This window comes from Periophthalmus magnuspinnatus, chromosome 18 (assembly GCF_009829125.3).
Source record: "Periophthalmus magnuspinnatus isolate fPerMag1 chromosome 18, fPerMag1.2.pri, whole genome shotgun sequence".
In the NCBI taxonomy this organism is placed as follows: domain Eukaryota; kingdom Metazoa; phylum Chordata; class Actinopteri; order Gobiiformes; family Gobiidae; genus Periophthalmus; species Periophthalmus magnuspinnatus.
The window spans coordinates 992,201-1,010,810 of NC_047143.1; the positions used below are offsets into that span (position 1 = coordinate 992,201).

An 18,610-nucleotide genomic window follows, 5' to 3' on the forward strand; every position below is an offset into this window, starting at 1 on the left:
AAAACAAAATACTGCCCTCTGCTGGACATTTAAGGTCCATATCCCAAACACTAAAGTCCAAATATCGGCCTGATTTTAAACTTCTCCATCTCCAGACAAACAAGCAGATAGCATCATCAGACCAAGTTACAAGTCAGGTCTGTGAAAAGGGGACCCCAGTCACAGAAAGATGCGTGTTTTGGGGATTTTTTTAACGATGTAAATACCTAGAATATTGCTTTTCTTCTATTACCTTGCAATAAATTCAATGCAGGTTTTGTTTCATGTCACTGTGGAACATTCCAGTCTCGTCTTATACAACACTGAAGAATATGAAGTAAAACACATTGCGGAACATTTTATTTGCAGTAAAGTTTGGCGACATATCTACAGTGTTTTTAAAACGTGTTTTCATGTCTCAACAAAACAACAACAAATATTTTTATTCTAATTTAAATAAAACAGTGAAATGGTTTGACTTAGTGTTTTGAGAAGTACATTTTGTCAACTCCAAACTGAAATGTGAGCAAATGATTCACTTTAAACTTCCAAAATACTGTTCAAATACAGGGAACCAACCTGAGACAAAATCTTTACACAAATGTTACGCCCAATTATGGAAAACATTTGAAATTTACGCTTTGAACTGTGAAAACAAATTAAAATGTACCAGAGAACTGCTTATTCACAAACAAGCTCGTAATCCCACTCCTGACCACTGAGGGGCGACAAATATAAAATACAGTATGCGCTTTTTTTTTTTTTGCAAATAGTGTTAAAAGCGTCTTTATGTGCGTCTCGTTCTAATAGTGTTTCATTTTGTGACTTAAAAAAACAAATACAGCTATTTAAAGTTTATGTTGCTATGGTGACGCAAGAATAATATCTGTACTGTGGAATATAGAGAAGATAATGAGCTCTGTGCACAACGGCGCCCTCTACCTCACTGTTAGCGTCACTACTTCCTGTCCAGTTTTATCTAAAGGAGGTTTCGTCCAAGTCACGCTAAAGTGAATAAATATTTAAAGATGAGGGAGTGGACAGGGAGCGGCAGGTGGTTTAGGGGTCAGAGGTCAGAGGTTAGAGTCAGACAGTGGAAAGGAACGTCACTGAAAACAAGTTGAACGCAGAAGTGTCCTCTAGTGATCAACGCTAACGCTAATGCTAATTTTGAGGCATAATGAACTAATGAAGTATTCTACATTTTAATTAATTTGAATTTCTATTTTATGTTTTCTGATTTTAATAAAACTGACTGTTAGCTTTGAGACGGCGTGAGCTAGCTAGCGCGTCGCCATGTACTGAGCAATCCTTTAAAGGGCCTGTACCTGGTTTTAGTACCTGACACAGAAGCGTGTTAGCATACGGTAAGATTTATATTATTTTGTCACTCTTGAAAATGCAAACGCTTTCCACGATTCTTAGTAGAGACTCGAGAACCATAAGGAAACAACCGCTTTACGCTATTCCAGACAGTTGTTTCTGTGTCACGACGCGAGATCACCGCGGCAGAAAGGACCAAGTGGGCGGAGCTAAACGATCAAACTATAACACGTTCTCAAGTCGTGGTTCAATATCAGGTACAGGACCTTAAAAAGCTTCAGTTCAGACGTAAACACAGACCGTTTAAAGAAGCGGCGTCACCGAAAGCGTTCAGTTCAACAAAACGAAGCGCGTAGAGGCTAGCAGTTATAGCGGCTAACCTGCAACCGGCGGCCATATTTGGAAATCCAAGCGCCAAATCAAAGAGTCAATCAGGAGCGAGACTGTTGAAGGTAACGCCCACTCCCGCCTTAGAAACAGGTTTGATTGACAGTGTTGCTAACGCTAGCAGTAGCGACCTTAAGGAAAGAAGCCGCCTGATTTGTCTGTTATTAATGTTCAGATCTTGATTTACAGACACAATAGTGAAATAAAAACCCCAGGATCATGTAGAGGGTTAATACGAACATTTAAGACCAAAATGACGAGTCGATGGAGCAGGAAGTGCGCCCATGATCACTTCCTGTTTGGAGCACGGCGGCGGCTAGCAGGTTAGCTATGTCCATTTATATAAACAGACTATTGCAGTAATCCATAAATCAAACGATTTTAGCAATAACAAAGGGAAAAATCCATTATTTGGTCAAATCCGATCAAAATTAGAGCGAAAATGCAGCATCAGCAACAACATTAACGTGACAGTCTTTAAACGTGAACACTTCCTTGTCGTCTGTAGCTGAAAGTTGAAGAAATCCAGTTAAAAATGTGAAATGTTTGGTCCAACAAATATTCCCATTGAAACGTTATCTGACCAAGTATCCACAAACGCATCAGGAATGTGTCAGTGTCAAAAAGAACTTTAAATTTCATTGTGAGATGTTTAATTCCAAGCCCGTGTAGTGTTGAAAAATATAGGACGGAAGTAAAAATCCAAGTTTTGGTCCCAAATAAATCCCTTAAAAAACAGACACAAAAATGAACAACCATTTCCCAAGTTTCCTTTTTGCAGGTGCCTTTCCGAATTTTCAGTTTTGAGCAGCGTTAATTCAATGTAGCACAAAAAAAAAGGATTCTGAAAAGCCAAGGAAACATAATCAACCAAATTTTTCCCCCTGGATTTGAGCTAAACGTGTCTAATGATAAAGCTTTTTAATGTCCGAGCATCAGGACGTGTACTGTTAGCATGCTAGTTGGGAATTAGATGGAATTAAGATGCTCTGAATGCAGTTTGGTCCAAAGTTTCTCCTCACTGACCTTTTACAAACTGTTTAAAACATGAAAAACACAACTATTTCATTTATAGACGGTAAAAATGTAGAATAAACGTATTTCAGCTGTTTCCTTCTAACAGGTACCTTTTGAACGCCGAGTGTTGATAAAAAACAGACAAAAACGATGTTAAAAATGTCAGATAGAAAGGTTTTTGAATAAAGTGACAAAAATCTAGCAGGAGTTTCCATTTTTTTTTCTTTTAAGCCGTTTCAAAGCTCCGAGTTTGTGTAGCGTCAACGCGAAGTCGAGCGGCTCGTGGTTGAAAATGGAGAAACAGGAAGTCATGTGAGCTGGGAAATGTAGTTTTTAGGGACTATTCCTCGTTTATCGCCTACAACTCCCATAATCCACTGCTCGTCCACGGGCTCGACTTGGGTCAGAATGTCCCCGACCTAAAACGGACAGAAACAAGTTAAAGAGTGTTTTTAAAAGGTTTTAAAGATTCTCTCATTTTGAGTTAAGTTGGAGGAAAAAACTGTTTAAAAATGAAATATAATTTTACACAAAACAAGCAGTTTGTGAAAAAAAAAAAAAACAGTGTTGGAAATGACAGAAAGTAGAGTTTTATTTAGAGTCTTTTTTATTTTATGTTATTATTTATTTTTTATTTAGAGTCCCACATTGATGACATCACACTGGAAGAATTCAGTCCAAAAGTTTGGCAAATTAAAAAACAAAACAAAAAAACAACACATTTTCTTGACACTTTAAAAATGATTCCAACAAAAATAAAAGTGTTTTCTGAAATTTTTGTTCCTCAAATATTACTTTGTGTGACACTAGAGGAGTGTTGGACCAGTGTACCACACGGTTGCTAGGTAACAGTTACGAGTGTGATGTCATGATCTCCAACCAGGAAGTAAAATTTTAAACCTAAAAAAAAATGGCCAGACTGAGAAAACTGAACTTTTGATTAAAATCTTAAAAATCTTTTGATCTTACGTTATAAAAATGCGTTAAAGGGTTAAAGTTTATGTTTCTGTGAGTTTAGTATTAAAGTAACATTTCATTAAAGTCTTTGTTTAAAGTGTTTTAAAGTGTTTAAAATGTTTTAAATGTTGTACCTTTAGTGTGAGTTCGTCGTCGTTCTCGGCTGTGAAGTCAAACAGGGCCGTGGCTTTGGCGTCTGAATGCTGCGCTGTGATTGGCTGAGCTGTCGACAAAACAGTGAGGTCATCAACAAAAACAATGAGGTCATCAACAAAAACAAATGTCACTGTATCGAAGATTTAAGGAATTAACATCTTTGACTCATTACACACACACACACACACAGACACACCCCCACTCACACCCCGACAGACACACACACACAGACACAGACACAAACACACCCCCACAGACAGACAGACACACACACTCACACACACACCTTTAGTGGCTGGTTGTGTGAACGCTGCAGGATACAGTCCCTCTCTGTCCTCCACTCTTCCTCTCCTCCACTCAGCGTCCACTCGCTCCAGCACTCTGATCATCGCCCCCTTCTGGAAACACAGGTCCTCTGCAGTTTGACCAGGGAAGTCAAACACGGCCACGGCCCACTCCTCCGACTGAAGGAGGGAGGGAAGGAGGGAGGGAGGGAGGGAGGAAGGAAGAGAGGGAGGGAGGGTGAGAGAGGAAGGAAGAGAGGGAGGAAGGGAAGGGAGGCAGGAAGAGAAGAAGGAAGGGAGGATGGAAGGGAGGGAGGGAAAGAGGAAGGAAGACAGGGAGGGAGGGAGAGAGAGAGGAAGGAAGAGAGGGAGGAAGGGAAGGAAGGGAGACAGGAAGAGAAGAAGGAAGGGAGGCAGGAAAAGAAGAAGGAAGGAAGGTAGGAAGAGAGGAAGGATGGAAGGGAGGGAGGGAAAGAGGAAGCAAGACAGAAAGGAGGGAGAAAGAAAAATAAGTGTCATCAGTGTGGAGTGTTCTACACAGTAACTGCTCAACAGAGACAAGCAAGTGGCAGACCCGTCGCTAGAAAAGTTACATAATGTGTCTTTAAAACAGAGTGAAGTCTTACCGTAGACCCGTGTGACGCAGGTCCTGGTAAAAACAAAACACATTATTAAACATCTGATTTAAAATGAACTGCACACATTAGGTTTGTTGTTTTATACAGATTAACCTGGAGGTTTTAAACATATAAATCTGTTTTAACACATTTAGAAGCAAGAAATATCACGATGAACGATAATACTGAAAAAGATTTATGCTTCTACTTCAGATTTAAATACAAGATAATCCCAGTGAACCACTAGACGTGTCAGTAATTAGACAAAAAAAATGACTTATTCTCGCCTCCACAGCTCAAATCACAAACAAAAACACACACGATTCCCCATTTGTGTGAAGAACAAAGTACTCACGATAAATACTGAGCTCAAAAATATACAGTTCCAGCTTTAAAATACTTAAAGTCGATGTAGTGATTATTGTGACGGGCCTAATAACATGGCTCCAGCAGAGGGCGCAATGATCAAATGACCTGTGTAGATTTTTTTTTTTTTTTAAGTGGATACATCATTCGACTAATACAGACAAACACGTCCAGTTTTTCTTTACGTTTACGACTTTTTAAGACATGGAATTATGCAGCAGAGAAAAAAAACAACTAAATGAGGATTTGAATCTAAAATATGTTCAGAAATATGTAAAGTATCCACCGTTTACTTTGGAAACTCTGATAAAACTTGATTTCTGTTGTAAATACTGATGAGACTGGAGCGGAACGAGAGGATTTATGGACTCGTTTTTGTCAAACTCACGTAAACAGACTGGATTATTCATTTTTTAAAACGTGAAATGCTCCGTTAGCAGCTCGAGCTAACACGGCTAATGCTAGCAACAGTTTATTTAATCATGTTCCGACTCTCCCAGTGCATCATGGGACATCCTGACCGCTCTAGTGTCCACTGATGCTCTACTTTTAAAGGTGTATTGTGGGAAATTTTGATTGTTGCAACACTTTTCTACCAACTGCACGTTCAGACAGCACTAAAAATGGAGCGAGTCCTGAATACTGCCCCCTGTAGGCAGAGTGTGGACAGACACAGCTATGAACTCATCCTGGTGAGTAATTAGAACGTTCTGAACGACATAAGAAAGTGAGGAATAAAACTGGACCAGGAGAAATTGTTTAAAATAAAATCGTTTTTCATGCGACGGTGAAAATCAGGTGCAGTTTTTTACCAGTTTTCTCCGGTGGAGTTTTGTCCGTTTGTCCAGGAGGTGGCGCCGTCGGCAGAGGCTCCACCGTCTGTGTGAAGTTCAAAGGGAAGATTCCTATTCGTCCGTGCAGCTGGCCCCGCCCCCAGTCCGGATCTCCTCCAATTACGTCCAGGAGGGCTATGACATCACCGCGGGAGAAGGTGAGCTCGTCCTCCTCCACGGCCGAGTAATCGAAGGAAGCGACGCAACGAGGGCCGCTGAAACGCAAAACAAAACACTGAAACGCAAAACAAAACACTGAAACGCAAAAAACAAAACACTGAAACGCAAAACAAAACACTGAAACGCAAAACAAAACACTGAAACACAAAACAAAACACTGAAACACAAAACAAAACACTGAAACACAAAACAAAACACTGAAACACAAAACAATACACTGAAACGCAAAACAAAACACTGAAACGCAAAACAAAACACTGAAACAAGAGAAGATTTAAAAAAATAAAATAAAACTGAAACAGACACTAATTGTTCCTTAAAGGTGTCACTTTCTCAGATGAGAGGTTTAATGCCACACTCTGGAACATTAAAGACAAAGACCTACATGGACAAAAGCCAAAGGTAACACCATCAGGCCAAGTCACAGGTCAGATCTGTGCAGAGGCGAGCTTTAGAGTGCTCTCGATCTATATCAGATCTAGAATAACAACATGGTGAGGAAAGAAAGAATATTAAAGGGGAGGTATTTACTGCTGTGGGGTATTAAAGGGGAGGTATTTAATTCTATGGCGTATTAAAGAGGCCTGGGACAGATCTCTAGATTACTCAAACACGGATGACGCCTAAAACATCTTCAGACGTGTTTTTGACGAGGGAAAAATGTTCAAACATGAGAGAAACACAAAAAGTCTATTTTACATAAACCACGTCTTTAACAAACCTTATTGTTGTGGGCTCTGGCTCTTTCTTCTGTTCAGTCGAGTCCAGTGACAGAATGTTCTGGAAAATGAAATAAATCAGCGTTAAAAATACTGAGTCCTATCGAGCTTGTGTCTCTATGGTTCTCATCTCTGTTTTATGACGTCGTTTTAGATGAATATTGTGATTTAAAAAGTGTAAATTATATTAAAATGATCCACAAACAAGTTCTGTTCTGTTCATAAACTGTGGTGTCCAGTGGAGTGAAAATAAAACTGGAGAAAGAAGAGCGGGCGTCACAGTGGGCGTGTCACAGGGGGCGTGTCACAGGGGGCGTGTCACAGGGGGCGTGTCACAGGGGGGCGTGTCACAGGGGGGCGTGTCACAGGTGGAGGTTAAACGGGGGCAGATCGACAAAATGGCGTCTTGAAAATAGTGGATTAAAGATTAAACTCAAACATGAATCAGTCCAAATTGCGGTTGGTCATTTTCATTTCAATCATTTTTCAGTTTCCTGTTCATAAACTTCTCACCTGTGTTTGTGAAAGTCCCTCTAGAGCCGCTTTGGTCTGGTTTGGACCCTGGTTTGGATCCTGGTTCTGATCCGGCTCCAGATCCAAATCCAGGAGGCACACGGAGTCTGTGACAGGAGCAGAGACCGGACCAGAGCTGTCGCCTGATTGGCTGTTGGGCTCTGAGGGGGCGGGGCTCGGGTCATCCATGACAATCAGCACTTCCTGTTTCTGCAAAGTGACAAGAGACGTCCAAACATCAGTGGACCGGGTTCAAATCAGGGGTTAAGTCCTGGTTTAGACCTGGTTTAGACCTGGTTTAGACCTGGTTTAGACCTGGTTTAGACCTGGTTTAGACCTGGTTTAGACCTGGTTTAGACCTGGTTTAGACCTGGTTTAGACCAGTTTTAGACCTGGTTCAGTCCTGGTTTAGACCCGGTTTAGACCCGGTTTAGACCTGGTTTAGACCAGTTTTAGACCAGTTTTAGTCCTGGTTTAGTCCTGGTTCAGACCTGGTTTAGACCAGTTTTAGACCTGATTCAGTCCTGGTTCAGTCCTGGTTCAGTCTTGGTTCAGTCCTGGTTCAGTCCTGGTTTAGTCCTGGTTTAGACCTGGTTTAGACCAGTTTTAGACCTGGTTCAGTCCTGGTTCAGTCCTGGTTCAGTCCTGGTTCAGTCCTGGTTCAGTCCTGGTTCAGTCCTGGTTTAGTCCTGGTTTAGTCCTGGTTCAGTCCTGGTTCAGTCCTGGTTCAGTCCTGGTTCAGTCCTGGTTCAGTCCTGGTTTAGTCCTGGTTCAGTCCTGGTTTAGACCTGGTTCAGACCTGGTTCAGTCCTGGTTCAGTCCTGGTTCAGTCCCAGTTTAGACCTGGTTTAGACCTGGTTTAGACCTGGTTTAGTCCTGGTTTAGTCCTGGTTCAGTCCTGGTTCAGTCCCGGTTTAGACCTGGTTCATTTGTATCTATGTTTCTTTTCTTTTTGCTCAGTCCTGTTTTTTTCTGCAGGATTTAAATCATGTTGAGTTTGTTTTCGTACTTTTACTTTTTGCCGTATTTGAAGATAAATCTAAGGCAAAAAAATAATAAATAAATAAACGACCTTCATCCTAATCTCATTTAAATGTTTCTCACCGTGTCGCTGTTGTAAAGAGGATGCCCCGGTTTAGGTCGAGGAGGCAGAGGGGGTCTTTTCTTTGACGCCCTTTGACCCTGCGTCTGATTGGTGGATGTTGTGACTCCTTGTGTCTGATTGGTCGATGTTGCGACTCCTTGTGTCTGATTGGTCGATGTTGCGACTCCTTGCGTCTGATTGGTCGATGTTGCGACTCCTTGTGTCTGATTGGTCGATGGTGCGACTCCTTGCGTCTGATTGGTCGATGGTGCGACTCCTTGCGTCTGATTGGTCGATGTTGCGACTCCTTGCGTCTGATTGGTGGAGACTAAAGCGTCACTCAGTAGTGATGGGGAGGAGGGGCTTTTGGTCAAAGATGGCGGGGGGTTGGAGTTTGTGTTGACACTCGGTGGAGGCGGGCGCCCGGGAAAGGATTTGATTGGTGGAGGACGGAGGGGGAGGAGTTTGACGCCTGTTGGTCTGGAAAAATAAAATAAAACAATGAAATAATAGACAGAATACAGAGAAGTAAAGAGAAGAATTAAACAAAATTAAGTTTATCAAAGAAAGAAAAAGGCAAAAAAGATGTTTGTGGAGAAAATGATGATACTTCAAAAACTGCAGCTTGAGATTTTATTGATTTTAAAGTGTTGACAAGTTCTGACAAGTCTGTCATTCCTACTTTACTTGGAGAGATAATAATATAACTGTAAATAAAAAAAAAATAATATATATATATATATAGTATATATAGTTTTAGACCAATCAAAAAGCAGTTTGTGAAGAAAAGTTGAAAAATATGTTGAAAATTACAGAAAGTAGACAAGTCCCCGCTGATGACATCACGCCGGTGACATCTGTTGTGGCTTTCTTGACTTTAAACCTTTACTTGTTATGGATCTGTTTAACCTTTGTAAAACCATCTGTCGTTTTGCTCGGGTGTATCTCTTGTTTGTGCGTCTGGCGGCCTCCACTCACTTTGTCTAGACTAAACTGGTACGATTGTTTTGATGGTATAAATAAACTGTTCATTTGAGCTGAAGGTGAGACTCTGTCAGGGACACCAGCTCTTTGACGATTGTGCACAATCGACTCAATAAACCAGACATTTTGATTCAAGACAACCTGTCATTTTGTATTTTTACATTTTTTACTATATGAAATTCCACAACACATCACACGAGCGACATCACACCGGTGACATCACACTGGCGACACCACACCGGCGACGCCACAAAATCTAACACCTAAAAAACTGCCAAACCAGGAAAAAAAAGTTTAGATTTTTTTGTCAAATCTTCATTTTAACAATCTTTACTGTGTTTTATTAAAATGAGTATCCGACCTGTGACACACACTTTAAGACGTCTGTGTGTTTTACCGTGGAGGGAGAGGAGGCTCCGCGCTGCTCTGGACGGACGTGGACTTCCTCAGGGCAGGTCTGGGGGGTCCCGAGGGTCGACTGGGGACAGGACCAGAGTCTGGGCACGGGGTAAAGTTTGAGACCAGGTTTGGAGCTGAAGAAGAGGAAAGAGAAGTCAGATTATGTTTGAGTCAGATCAGCTTTGATATTTAATCTGACTGTACTACATGTTATTAAAGAAGAGGTATTTACTCCTGTGGGGTATTAAAGAGGAGGTATTTACCTCTGTGGGGTATTAAAGAAGAGGTATTCACTTCTGTGGGGTATTAAAGAGGAGGTATTTACTTCTGTGGGGTATTAAAGAGGAGGTATTTACTTCTTTGGGGTATTAAAGAGGAGGTAGAGAAGTAAATACTCCCTCTTTAATACTCCATACAAGTAAATACCTCCTCTTTAATACCCCACAGAAGTAAATACCTCCTTTTTAATACCCCGTAGAAGTAAATACCTCCTCTTTAATACCCCACAGAAGTAAATACCTCCTCTTTAATACCCCACAGAGGTAAATACCTCCTCTTTAATACCCCGTAGAAGTAAATACCTCCTCTTTAATACCCCATACAAGTAAATACCTCCTCTTTAATACTCCATACAAGTAAATACCTCCTCTTTAATACCCCACAGAAGTAAATACCTCCTCTTTAATACCCCACAGAGGTAAATACCTCCTCTTTAATACCCCGTAGAAGTAAATACCTCCTCTTTAATACCCCATACAAGTAAATACCTCCTCTTTAATACCCCGTAGAAGTAAATACCTCCTCTTTAATACCCCACAGAAGTAAATACCCCACAGAAGTAAATACCTCCTCTTTAATACCCCGTAGAAGTAAATACCTCCCCTTTAATACCCCACAGAAGTAAATACCCCCTCTTTAAATAAATCACAAGATATACTTTTAAACAGAGGGGGAAAAAATCATGTTTTGAAAGTTACAAACAGCAGCATTCACCCACTGACCCAGTTGCATCCTGGGAATTTACTGAATGAAAAAACACACTGACTCAGAGAGCTCCTGTATCTGTGACTCTACACAACAGCCCCATTCTGCGACGCACAATCAGTCTCTCTGCTGCGCGTCAGAGTCGCCCACCGCCGCCAAACTGAGGAAAACCGTACAACACACAGGCCCGGCACCACAACACGCACGTTCTGTTTAAATACAGACGATAAACGATCACACTCAAGCCAAAACATAGAAGAAATATCTCAAAAGAGCGTTCTAACTGCACAATAAAACACAATAACAGAATACAGCACTTAAGTATTTAGTTTGTGTCTGTAATGAGCCGTAGAAGTTCATAATTCAGACTTTCACAGCTCAAAATAACCAAAAACGCTCCCTGAGGTGTGATGCTAACTGTAGGCACTGCTCCGTCTAAGGCAGGGGCGTCAAACACATTTTCACCGAACGCAAAATGGCTGCCGTCAAAGGGCCAAATGTCAAATAAATGCAACTACTTTTTAAAATTGTTAATTAACTGTTTCTGTATTTATTACTTCTTCACGTTACAAATATTACATAGGCATTTGCAAAGATGTCGCGTGTCTCCTGATAAAATGACATTTTAAGACCATCGTACCTTTTTGAGGGCCACATAAAATGACGCGGAGGGCCACATTTAGCCCGCGGACCTCGAGTTTGACACGTGTGGTCTAAGGATTTGTTCAAGACTTGAATCTGAGCTTTATTTTAACACAATCTGACAATAAAGACCTGGCATATTTGGAACTACAACAGATGAGCTGAGCCGAGTCTTTCTCACATAAAATCACAGTCACAAGCTAGCATTAGCATTAGCATTAGGATTAGCATTAGCCAGTCACCTTTTTGTGTAAAATCAAACTCCTAAACAGGACGATGAAATGTGCTGTTCACATCCATTTTGTATTTTTTTGCTTGTGTTTTCAGACGATCTTAAAGCGAATGTGTGCGTGTTGCGTCACCATGGTAACCGCTGAACATTCCGCCACAGACATACATGCACGATTACAAACCCTGGTCCTCACCGCTGGACCGTCGACAGGTGACTGACGTCGGTTTTGTGGGCACGTCCGGACGAGGGTTTCCACCTTTCACTGAAATGATAAAACGGTGAAAAGACGATAATGTTTAGTTTCAGAGTCAGTGTTTATTAAAAGAGGAAACAGAAACAGAAATGTCCTGATATCGTGTCGAAGGTCTCACAGTCTGACAAATTATACGTTTCTTTGCTTAAATGCGTCGTTTTGCTGCAGCATTAGGTCAACAGAACTACATAAATACAGAACTACATAGACCATGATGCTTTGCTCCATTTCGTAACGTCATAAAAGAACTTTTCTATCACGATTTGGATTTGACAGTGAGTTTTAAATTTAAATCCATGTTATAATGAGGTTCTGTCACAAACACACACTGGAGTTGTGTTTGTTTCATTCACATGTTTGAGTCACTTTATTATTCGTCTGTTACATCGACAAAGATCAAAATGTGACGTTACACCTTGTGATGTCATCAAGTGGGAGTTTATAAGTGAACAGGTCAGACTAAAGAGGAGACAAGATGAGACAAGAGGAGGAGAGGAGACAAGAGCAAAAGAGGAGGAGAGGAAAAAAGAGGAGGAGAGGAGACAAGAAAAGAGGAGGAGAGGAGACAAGAGGAGGAGAAGAGGAGGAGAGGAGACAGGAGGAGGAGAGGAGATAAGAGGAGGAGAAGAGGAGACAAGAGGAGGAGAAGAGGAGACAACAGGAGGAGACAAGAGGAGGAGAGGAGACAAGAGGAGGAGAGGAGACAAGAAGAGGAGAAGAGGAGACAAGAGGAGGAGAAGAGAAGACAAGAGGAGGAGAAGAGAAGGAGAGGAGACAAGAGGAGGAGAGGAGACAAAAGGAGGAGAGGAGACAAGAGGAGGAGACAAGAGGAGGAGAGGAGACAAGAGGAGGAGAGGAGACAAGAGGAGGAGAGGAGACAAGAGAAGGAGAAGAGACAAGAGGAGGAGACAAGAGGAGGAGAGGAGACAGGAGGAGGAGAGGAGTTTTCCAGTGAACTCCTCCTTTTCCCTTTAGTTCAGTTGTAGATTGTCAGTTGTTCCAGGACTGAAATGATCCAGATGATTCTAGTGAAGGTGGAGTTTAAAAACACAGTGGAGCACTTCCTGTATCACCACATGATGACATCACAAGGTGGAACAGAGTGTTTTCTGTTCTCACTAAGCAGACAGTTGAATTGCAGTTGAATCACCAGTTTTGGCTGCGGTCTCGTCTCCGTTCGCCGCCTCCATCTTGGCTCTGACCCTGATGTCCACCGCGGGTCTCGGGGGCAGCGGTGGCGTCGTCGGCCCCGCGGTCGAGCCTCGTTCCTGGGGCGCTCCTCCGGGCTTACTCCTGGGCGCGATGGAGGGTCTGGGAGGCAGTCTGGGTTGGGACAGAGGAGGACTGGGTCTCGGTAACGGGACGGGTGCGGCGTTATCTGCGTTTGACTCTGGTTTGGGAGCCAACAGCGGCTTTTCAGATGTTTCGCTTTGCTCTGATTTGTCAACGCTCTCACCGCCATCTTCCCAGAATCCTTTGCAATCTCCCGAGTTTAAAACGTCACCAGAACTTGTGATATTTTTCGGTTTTGGCGAGACGGTGGGTTTATTTTGCGGTAGCCTTGGTCGCGGTTTAGGCTCCGGACGCGGCTTCGGCAGAGCACAAGGGTCAGTTCTTGTTTCTTCAAAATTCCCATCATGCATTTGTTCAAACGCTTGGATCCGTGCCCTTAGAGTGGCCATGTCGTCTTCCTCGTCTCGTTCAGTTACTTCCTGGTTCGACTCGTCCTCGCTCTCTGATTGGCTGGCGCTGCGTTGCTCCGGGAAACCCCAGTCGTCTGAGCTAAAGGCGTCGAGGAGCTCCTGCAGGTACGTCCCGCCGAGCACCTCCTGGTCTGACGTCTGTGAAACAAACACGTTAAAAACAGAGTAAAGACGGTTTGAAAGGCTCTGTTCAACGCAAAACGCTCTGTTCCACCTGGTGATGTCATCAAGTGGAAGTTTTTAAGTGAACAGGTCAGAGTAAAGAGAGAGGAGGAGAGATGAGAGAAGGAAAGGAGACAAGAGGAAGAGACAGGAGGAGGAGAGGAGAGAAGAGGAGACAAGAGGAGGAGAGGAGAGGAGAAGAGGAGACAAGAGGAGGAGAGGAGGAGACAAGAGGAGGAGAGGAGAAGAAGAGGAGGAGAGGAGACAAGAGGAGGAGAGGAGAAGAAGAGGAGACAGGAGGAAGGGAGGAGACAAGAGGAGGAGAGAAGAGGAGACAAGAAGAGGAGAGGAGAAAAGAGGAGGAGAGGAGAAGAAGAGGAGACAGGAGGAGGAGAGGAGGAGACAAGAGGAGGAGAGGAGACAAGAGGAGGAGAGGAGAAGAAGAGGAGGAGAGGAGACAAGAGGAGAGGAGAAGGAGAGGAGAAGAAGAGGAGACAAGAGGAAGGGAGGAGACAAGAGGAGGAGAGAAGAGGAGACAAGAAGAGAGGAGACAAGAGGAGGAGAGGAGAAGAAGAGGAGACAGGAGGAGGAGAGGAGACAAGAGGAGGAGAGGAGAAGAAGAGGAGGAGAGGAGACAAGAGGAGGAGAGGAGAAGAAGAGGAGACAGGAGGAGGAGAGGAGAAGAGGAGACAAGAGGAAGGGAGGAGACAAGAGGAGAGAAGAGGAGACAAGAGGAGTAGAGGAGTTTTCCAGTGAACTCCTCCTTTTCCCTTTAGTTCAGTTGTAGATTGTCAGTTGTTCCAGGACTGAAATGATCCAGATGATTCTAGTGAAGGTGGAGTTTAAAAACACAGTGGAGCACTTCCTGTATCACCACATGATGACATCACAAGGTGGAACAGAGTGTTTTCAGTCTGAATGTGCAGGTTTGTTTGTGTTAAACATGTTTAAATGGTAAATGTACCTGCTCGTTAGCTCTCCGCGCCGCGAGCGTCTTCAGTCCGTCCTCTCGGAGTTTGACCAGCGTCTGAACTTTGACCTCGTCTCTGACTGGCTGAAGGTTGATTTTGGATCGTGGGCGGGGCCTGGGACGCTGCCGTACGGCCTCCGAGTGGTCCGTTTCAGCCGCAGAGGAGGTGAAAGGTGGAGTTTGGGTGGATATGGAAGGAGTAGAGTCACCGTTCGGTAAAAGATCAAATAATCGGTCCACAGTGTTGGCGTTTTTCGGAGGTTTGGACGTGGAGTTTGGCGCGGACGGTCTCGGGGGTCGCAGCGGTCTCCGGACTACGACAGAGGAACAGAAATGTCACGTTAAAAATGTAGAACAACAACAGACTCAATACTTCCAACTCAAAACAGGCGCGAGAATTCCATAATCTCAAATGTATTTTTTTACGTTTTATACGAGTAACTTTCTCTTGCATCAGGGCACAGACCGACAGCCTCGCTTCTGTCAGTCTGTTCCAGGGCAGCTGTGGCTAGAAAAGTACCTTATTAGGGCGAGACTTGAGCACAACTTCAGATCTGATTTTATACTGTAAATGTAAGCCCTCTGTCCCCAACTGGAGCTCATTAAAATCAAACAAACTAGGAAAAAATGACTAGAATTCCAAATATCTTCTCCTTACACACTCACCTAAAGGATTATTAGGATTAGGATTATGCAATTATCTAATCGACCAATCACATGGCAGTTGTTTCAGTGCATTTAGGGGTGTGGTCCTGGTCAAGACAATCTCCTGAACTCCAAACTGAATGTCCGAATGAGGAAAAAAAGGTGATTTAAGCCATTTTGAGCGTGGCCTGGTTGTTGGTGCCAGACGGGCCGGTCTGAGTATTTCACAATCTGCTCAGTTACTGGGATTTTCACGCACAACCATTTCTAGAGTTTACAAAGAATGGTGTGAAAAGGGAAAAACATCCAGTATGTGTCAGTCCTGTGGGCAAAAATGCCTTGTTGATGCTAGAGGTCAGAGGAGAATGGGCCGAGTGATTCAAGCTGATAGAAGAGCAACGTTGACTGAAATAACCACAACATGCACAACCTTGAGGCGGATGGTCTACAACAGCAGAAGACCCCACCGGGTACCACTCATCTCCACTACAAATAGGAAAAAGAGGCTACAATTTGCACGAGCTCAACAAAATTGGACAGATGAAGACTGGAAAAATGTTGCCTGGTTTGATGAGTCTGGATTTCTGTTGAGACATTCAAATGGTAGAGTCAGAATTTGGCGTAAACAGAATGAGAACATGGATCCATCAGGCCTTGTTCCCACTGTGCAGGTGGTGGTGGTGGTGTAATGGTGTGGGGGATGTTTTCTTGGCACACTTTAGGTCCCTTAGTGCCAATTGGGCATCGTTTAAATGCCACGGACGACCTGAACATTGTTTCTGACCATGTCCATCCCTTCATGACCACCATGTTCCATCCTCCTCCTCTACGTCCAGCAGGATAATGCTCCATGTCATAAAGCTCAGATCATTTCAAACTGGTTTCTTGAACATGACGATGATTTCACTGAACTACACTGGCCCCACAGTCACCAGATCTCAACCCTATAGAGCATCTTTGGGACGTGGTGAATCTCCATCAACTGCAAGATGCTCCTCAATATGGACCAACATTTGTAAAGAATCAGCTCCTTGAATCAAAGCCACGTAGAATTAAGTCAGTTCTGAAGGTGAAAGGTCAAACACCGTATTAGTCTGGTGTTCATCATGATCCTTCAGGTGAGTGTGTGTTTGTGTTCTGTTCTTGTTGTGTCATTTTGGATGTTTTCCGTCTGATGTTGATCATAAAAACGCAAAAACTACTGTTCGACGTGATGAGAGCAGAGCCGTACTGTGATAAGTCTCTCTAAGTCTGGTTTTGACCGTACACGTTTGATTTGTGACGTGTTTTTAGACGGTAAAAAGCTGCAGATGTTGTTGTTTTGATGTGTCTGAAGTGGTTTTCCATTGCATTACCTTGCGTGTCCGTTTGTGCGTCCGGTGCGGGTCCGGCGTCCGTCTGCGTGGCGATGGTTGTGGTACAAACGGACTGTTGTGGAGATGAAGACAGAGGCGGAGGACGAGCTGCGGCGGCCGGGACGATCACTTGCTCCTGGTTCTTCTCGCGGATGACCTCCTCGTACGACGGAGGAGGCTGCAGACGAGACCAGGAAATGTTTATTTAAAGTCTGGACTTCAGTTCACTTTATTTATATACACAGACTGTTTATATGGACTTAGCTAACATGCTAGACGCCGCGCTACAAACAGGAAGTGATCATGGTGCACTTCCTGCTCCATCGGCTCCAATTCACTTTCTATTGATAAACTGTGTCCTCTCTCTGTCCCTGTGTCTGTCAGACTCATTTTGGTCTTAAGTGTTCGTATTAACCCTCTATATGATCCTGGATGTTCTTTTTTTTTTTTTTTTTTTTTTTGAGTTGTTTTTGTTTTGTTTTTTTGTTTTAGTTATTTTGAGTTTTTGATTTGTTTTTTTAGTTATTTTGAGTTGATTTAATTTATATTGTGTTATATTGAGTTCATTTTTTTTTGTTATTTTAATTTTTATTTTAATTTTTTTTTTAGGTTTTTTTTTTTAGTCGAGTTGTTTATTTTGAGTTGTTTTTTTACGTTTGAGTTAATTTGAGTTTATTAAATTTTTAGTTTATTTTCTTCATTTTTTGGTTATTTTGAGTTTTTGTTGTTTTTTTTCAGTTATTTTGAGTTGATTTATTTTATATTTTGTTATATTGAGTTGTTGTTTTTTTTTGTTTTATATTTTTTTGGCTATTTTGAGGTTTTTTTTCTTTTTTTTTAGTTATTTTGAGTTGATTTATTATATATTTTGTTATATTGAGTTGTTTTTTTAAATTTATTTATTTGGTTATTCTGAGGGTTTTTTTTAGTTTTTTTAGTCTATTTTTTGTTTTTTTGATAAACTGTCCTCTCTCTCTCTGTCCCTGCGTCTGTCTCATGTTAGTCTTATATATTCGTATTAACCCTCTACATGCTCCTGGATGTTCTTTTTTTTATTGTACAGTTTTATTTGCGCCTGAATAAGCCCGAAAACGACGTCACTCACAAACATAAGGTTCAGTGCAGTCGCTTCAGTCGACGTGAGACACTGGTGAGCTCCTTTTTAAAACGTAAATGTTACCGTTTGTCACTGTCCTCATCTGTTTTTAAAAAAAGTACCACGAGTTTGAAATAAAAATGACTTCAATTGAACAGTGTCTCCTTCAGATGTGACTTAGTTTGGATCATTTTTGTGTCTGAAAATAACACATTTGGTTCATTATTTCATGTTTTTTTATAAATCAGATGTTTTGTCCCGACAGTTTCTCTTTAAGTTCCTCTGACTCGAGTTGTACTTTCCCCAAATACTTTTTTTCACTCTTACTCGAGTACTTTTCGGCTCTCTGACATAAACGCACCTGCACGTCGAGGGAGGAGCTGAGGGAGGAGCCCCAGATCTGAGCCGCAGGAGGTGGAGGAGGAGGAATCCCCGCCCCGGGAAACCAGGAGGAGATGGGCTCCGCAGAGAGGACGGTGATCTCCGGACGTCTAGGAGCACAGACTGGAGTTTAAATCAGTCCTGTTCAGCTTGTGTCTCTATGGTTCTCATCTCTGTGGATCATTTTGTTATAATTTACACTTTTTTAAATCACGATATTCAAGTAAAAGTGGATCCCCGGTGTTTTTATGTCGCCATTTTGTCCGTAAATAAAGTTATGAACATTAAAAACAGACCAATCAGGCGCCGTCTTTCCCGGAGGTCGCTCCCGCTAACGTTAGCAACAGGTTTGATTGACAGCGTTGCTAACGATGGTTTTAGCGGGGACC

The 18,610-nt window shown here is 42.5% G+C and overlaps 1 protein-coding gene across 2 annotated transcripts in view; it reads right to left on the reverse strand.

Moving 5' to 3' along the window:
• Window positions 1–322: 322 nt before the first annotated feature.
• LOC117386631 (SH3 domain-containing protein 19-like) overlaps window positions 323–18,610 on the reverse strand; it is a 30,293-nt gene continuing 12,005 nt past the window's right edge. The window contains exons 5-18 of one of the 2 annotated variants that reach the window (XM_033984041.2): window positions 18,202–18,331; window positions 16,745–16,922; window positions 14,739–15,058; window positions 13,060–13,750; window positions 11,850–11,918; window positions 9,797–9,932; window positions 8,436–8,895; window positions 7,332–7,541; window positions 6,821–6,879; window positions 5,899–6,134; window positions 4,730–4,752; window positions 4,106–4,283; window positions 3,798–3,886; window positions 323–3,125 (exon numbers count right to left, since the gene is read on the reverse strand). In XM_033984041.2, the coding sequence (XP_033839932.1) occupies window positions 3,015–3,125; window positions 3,798–3,886; window positions 4,106–4,283; window positions 4,730–4,752; window positions 5,899–6,134; window positions 6,821–6,879; window positions 7,332–7,541; window positions 8,436–8,895; window positions 9,797–9,932; window positions 11,850–11,918; window positions 13,060–13,750; window positions 14,739–15,058; window positions 16,745–16,922; window positions 18,202–18,331 (2,890 nt within the window). In that variant the 3' untranslated portion in view covers window positions 323–3,014. Of the gene's footprint in view, window positions 3,126–3,797; window positions 3,887–4,105; window positions 4,284–4,729; window positions 4,753–5,898; window positions 6,135–6,820; window positions 6,880–7,331; window positions 7,542–8,435; window positions 8,896–9,796; window positions 9,933–11,837; window positions 11,919–13,059; window positions 13,751–14,738; window positions 15,059–16,744; window positions 16,923–18,201; window positions 18,332–18,610 lie in introns of both variants that reach the window. The other variant, XM_055228999.1, reaches the window with a different exon arrangement.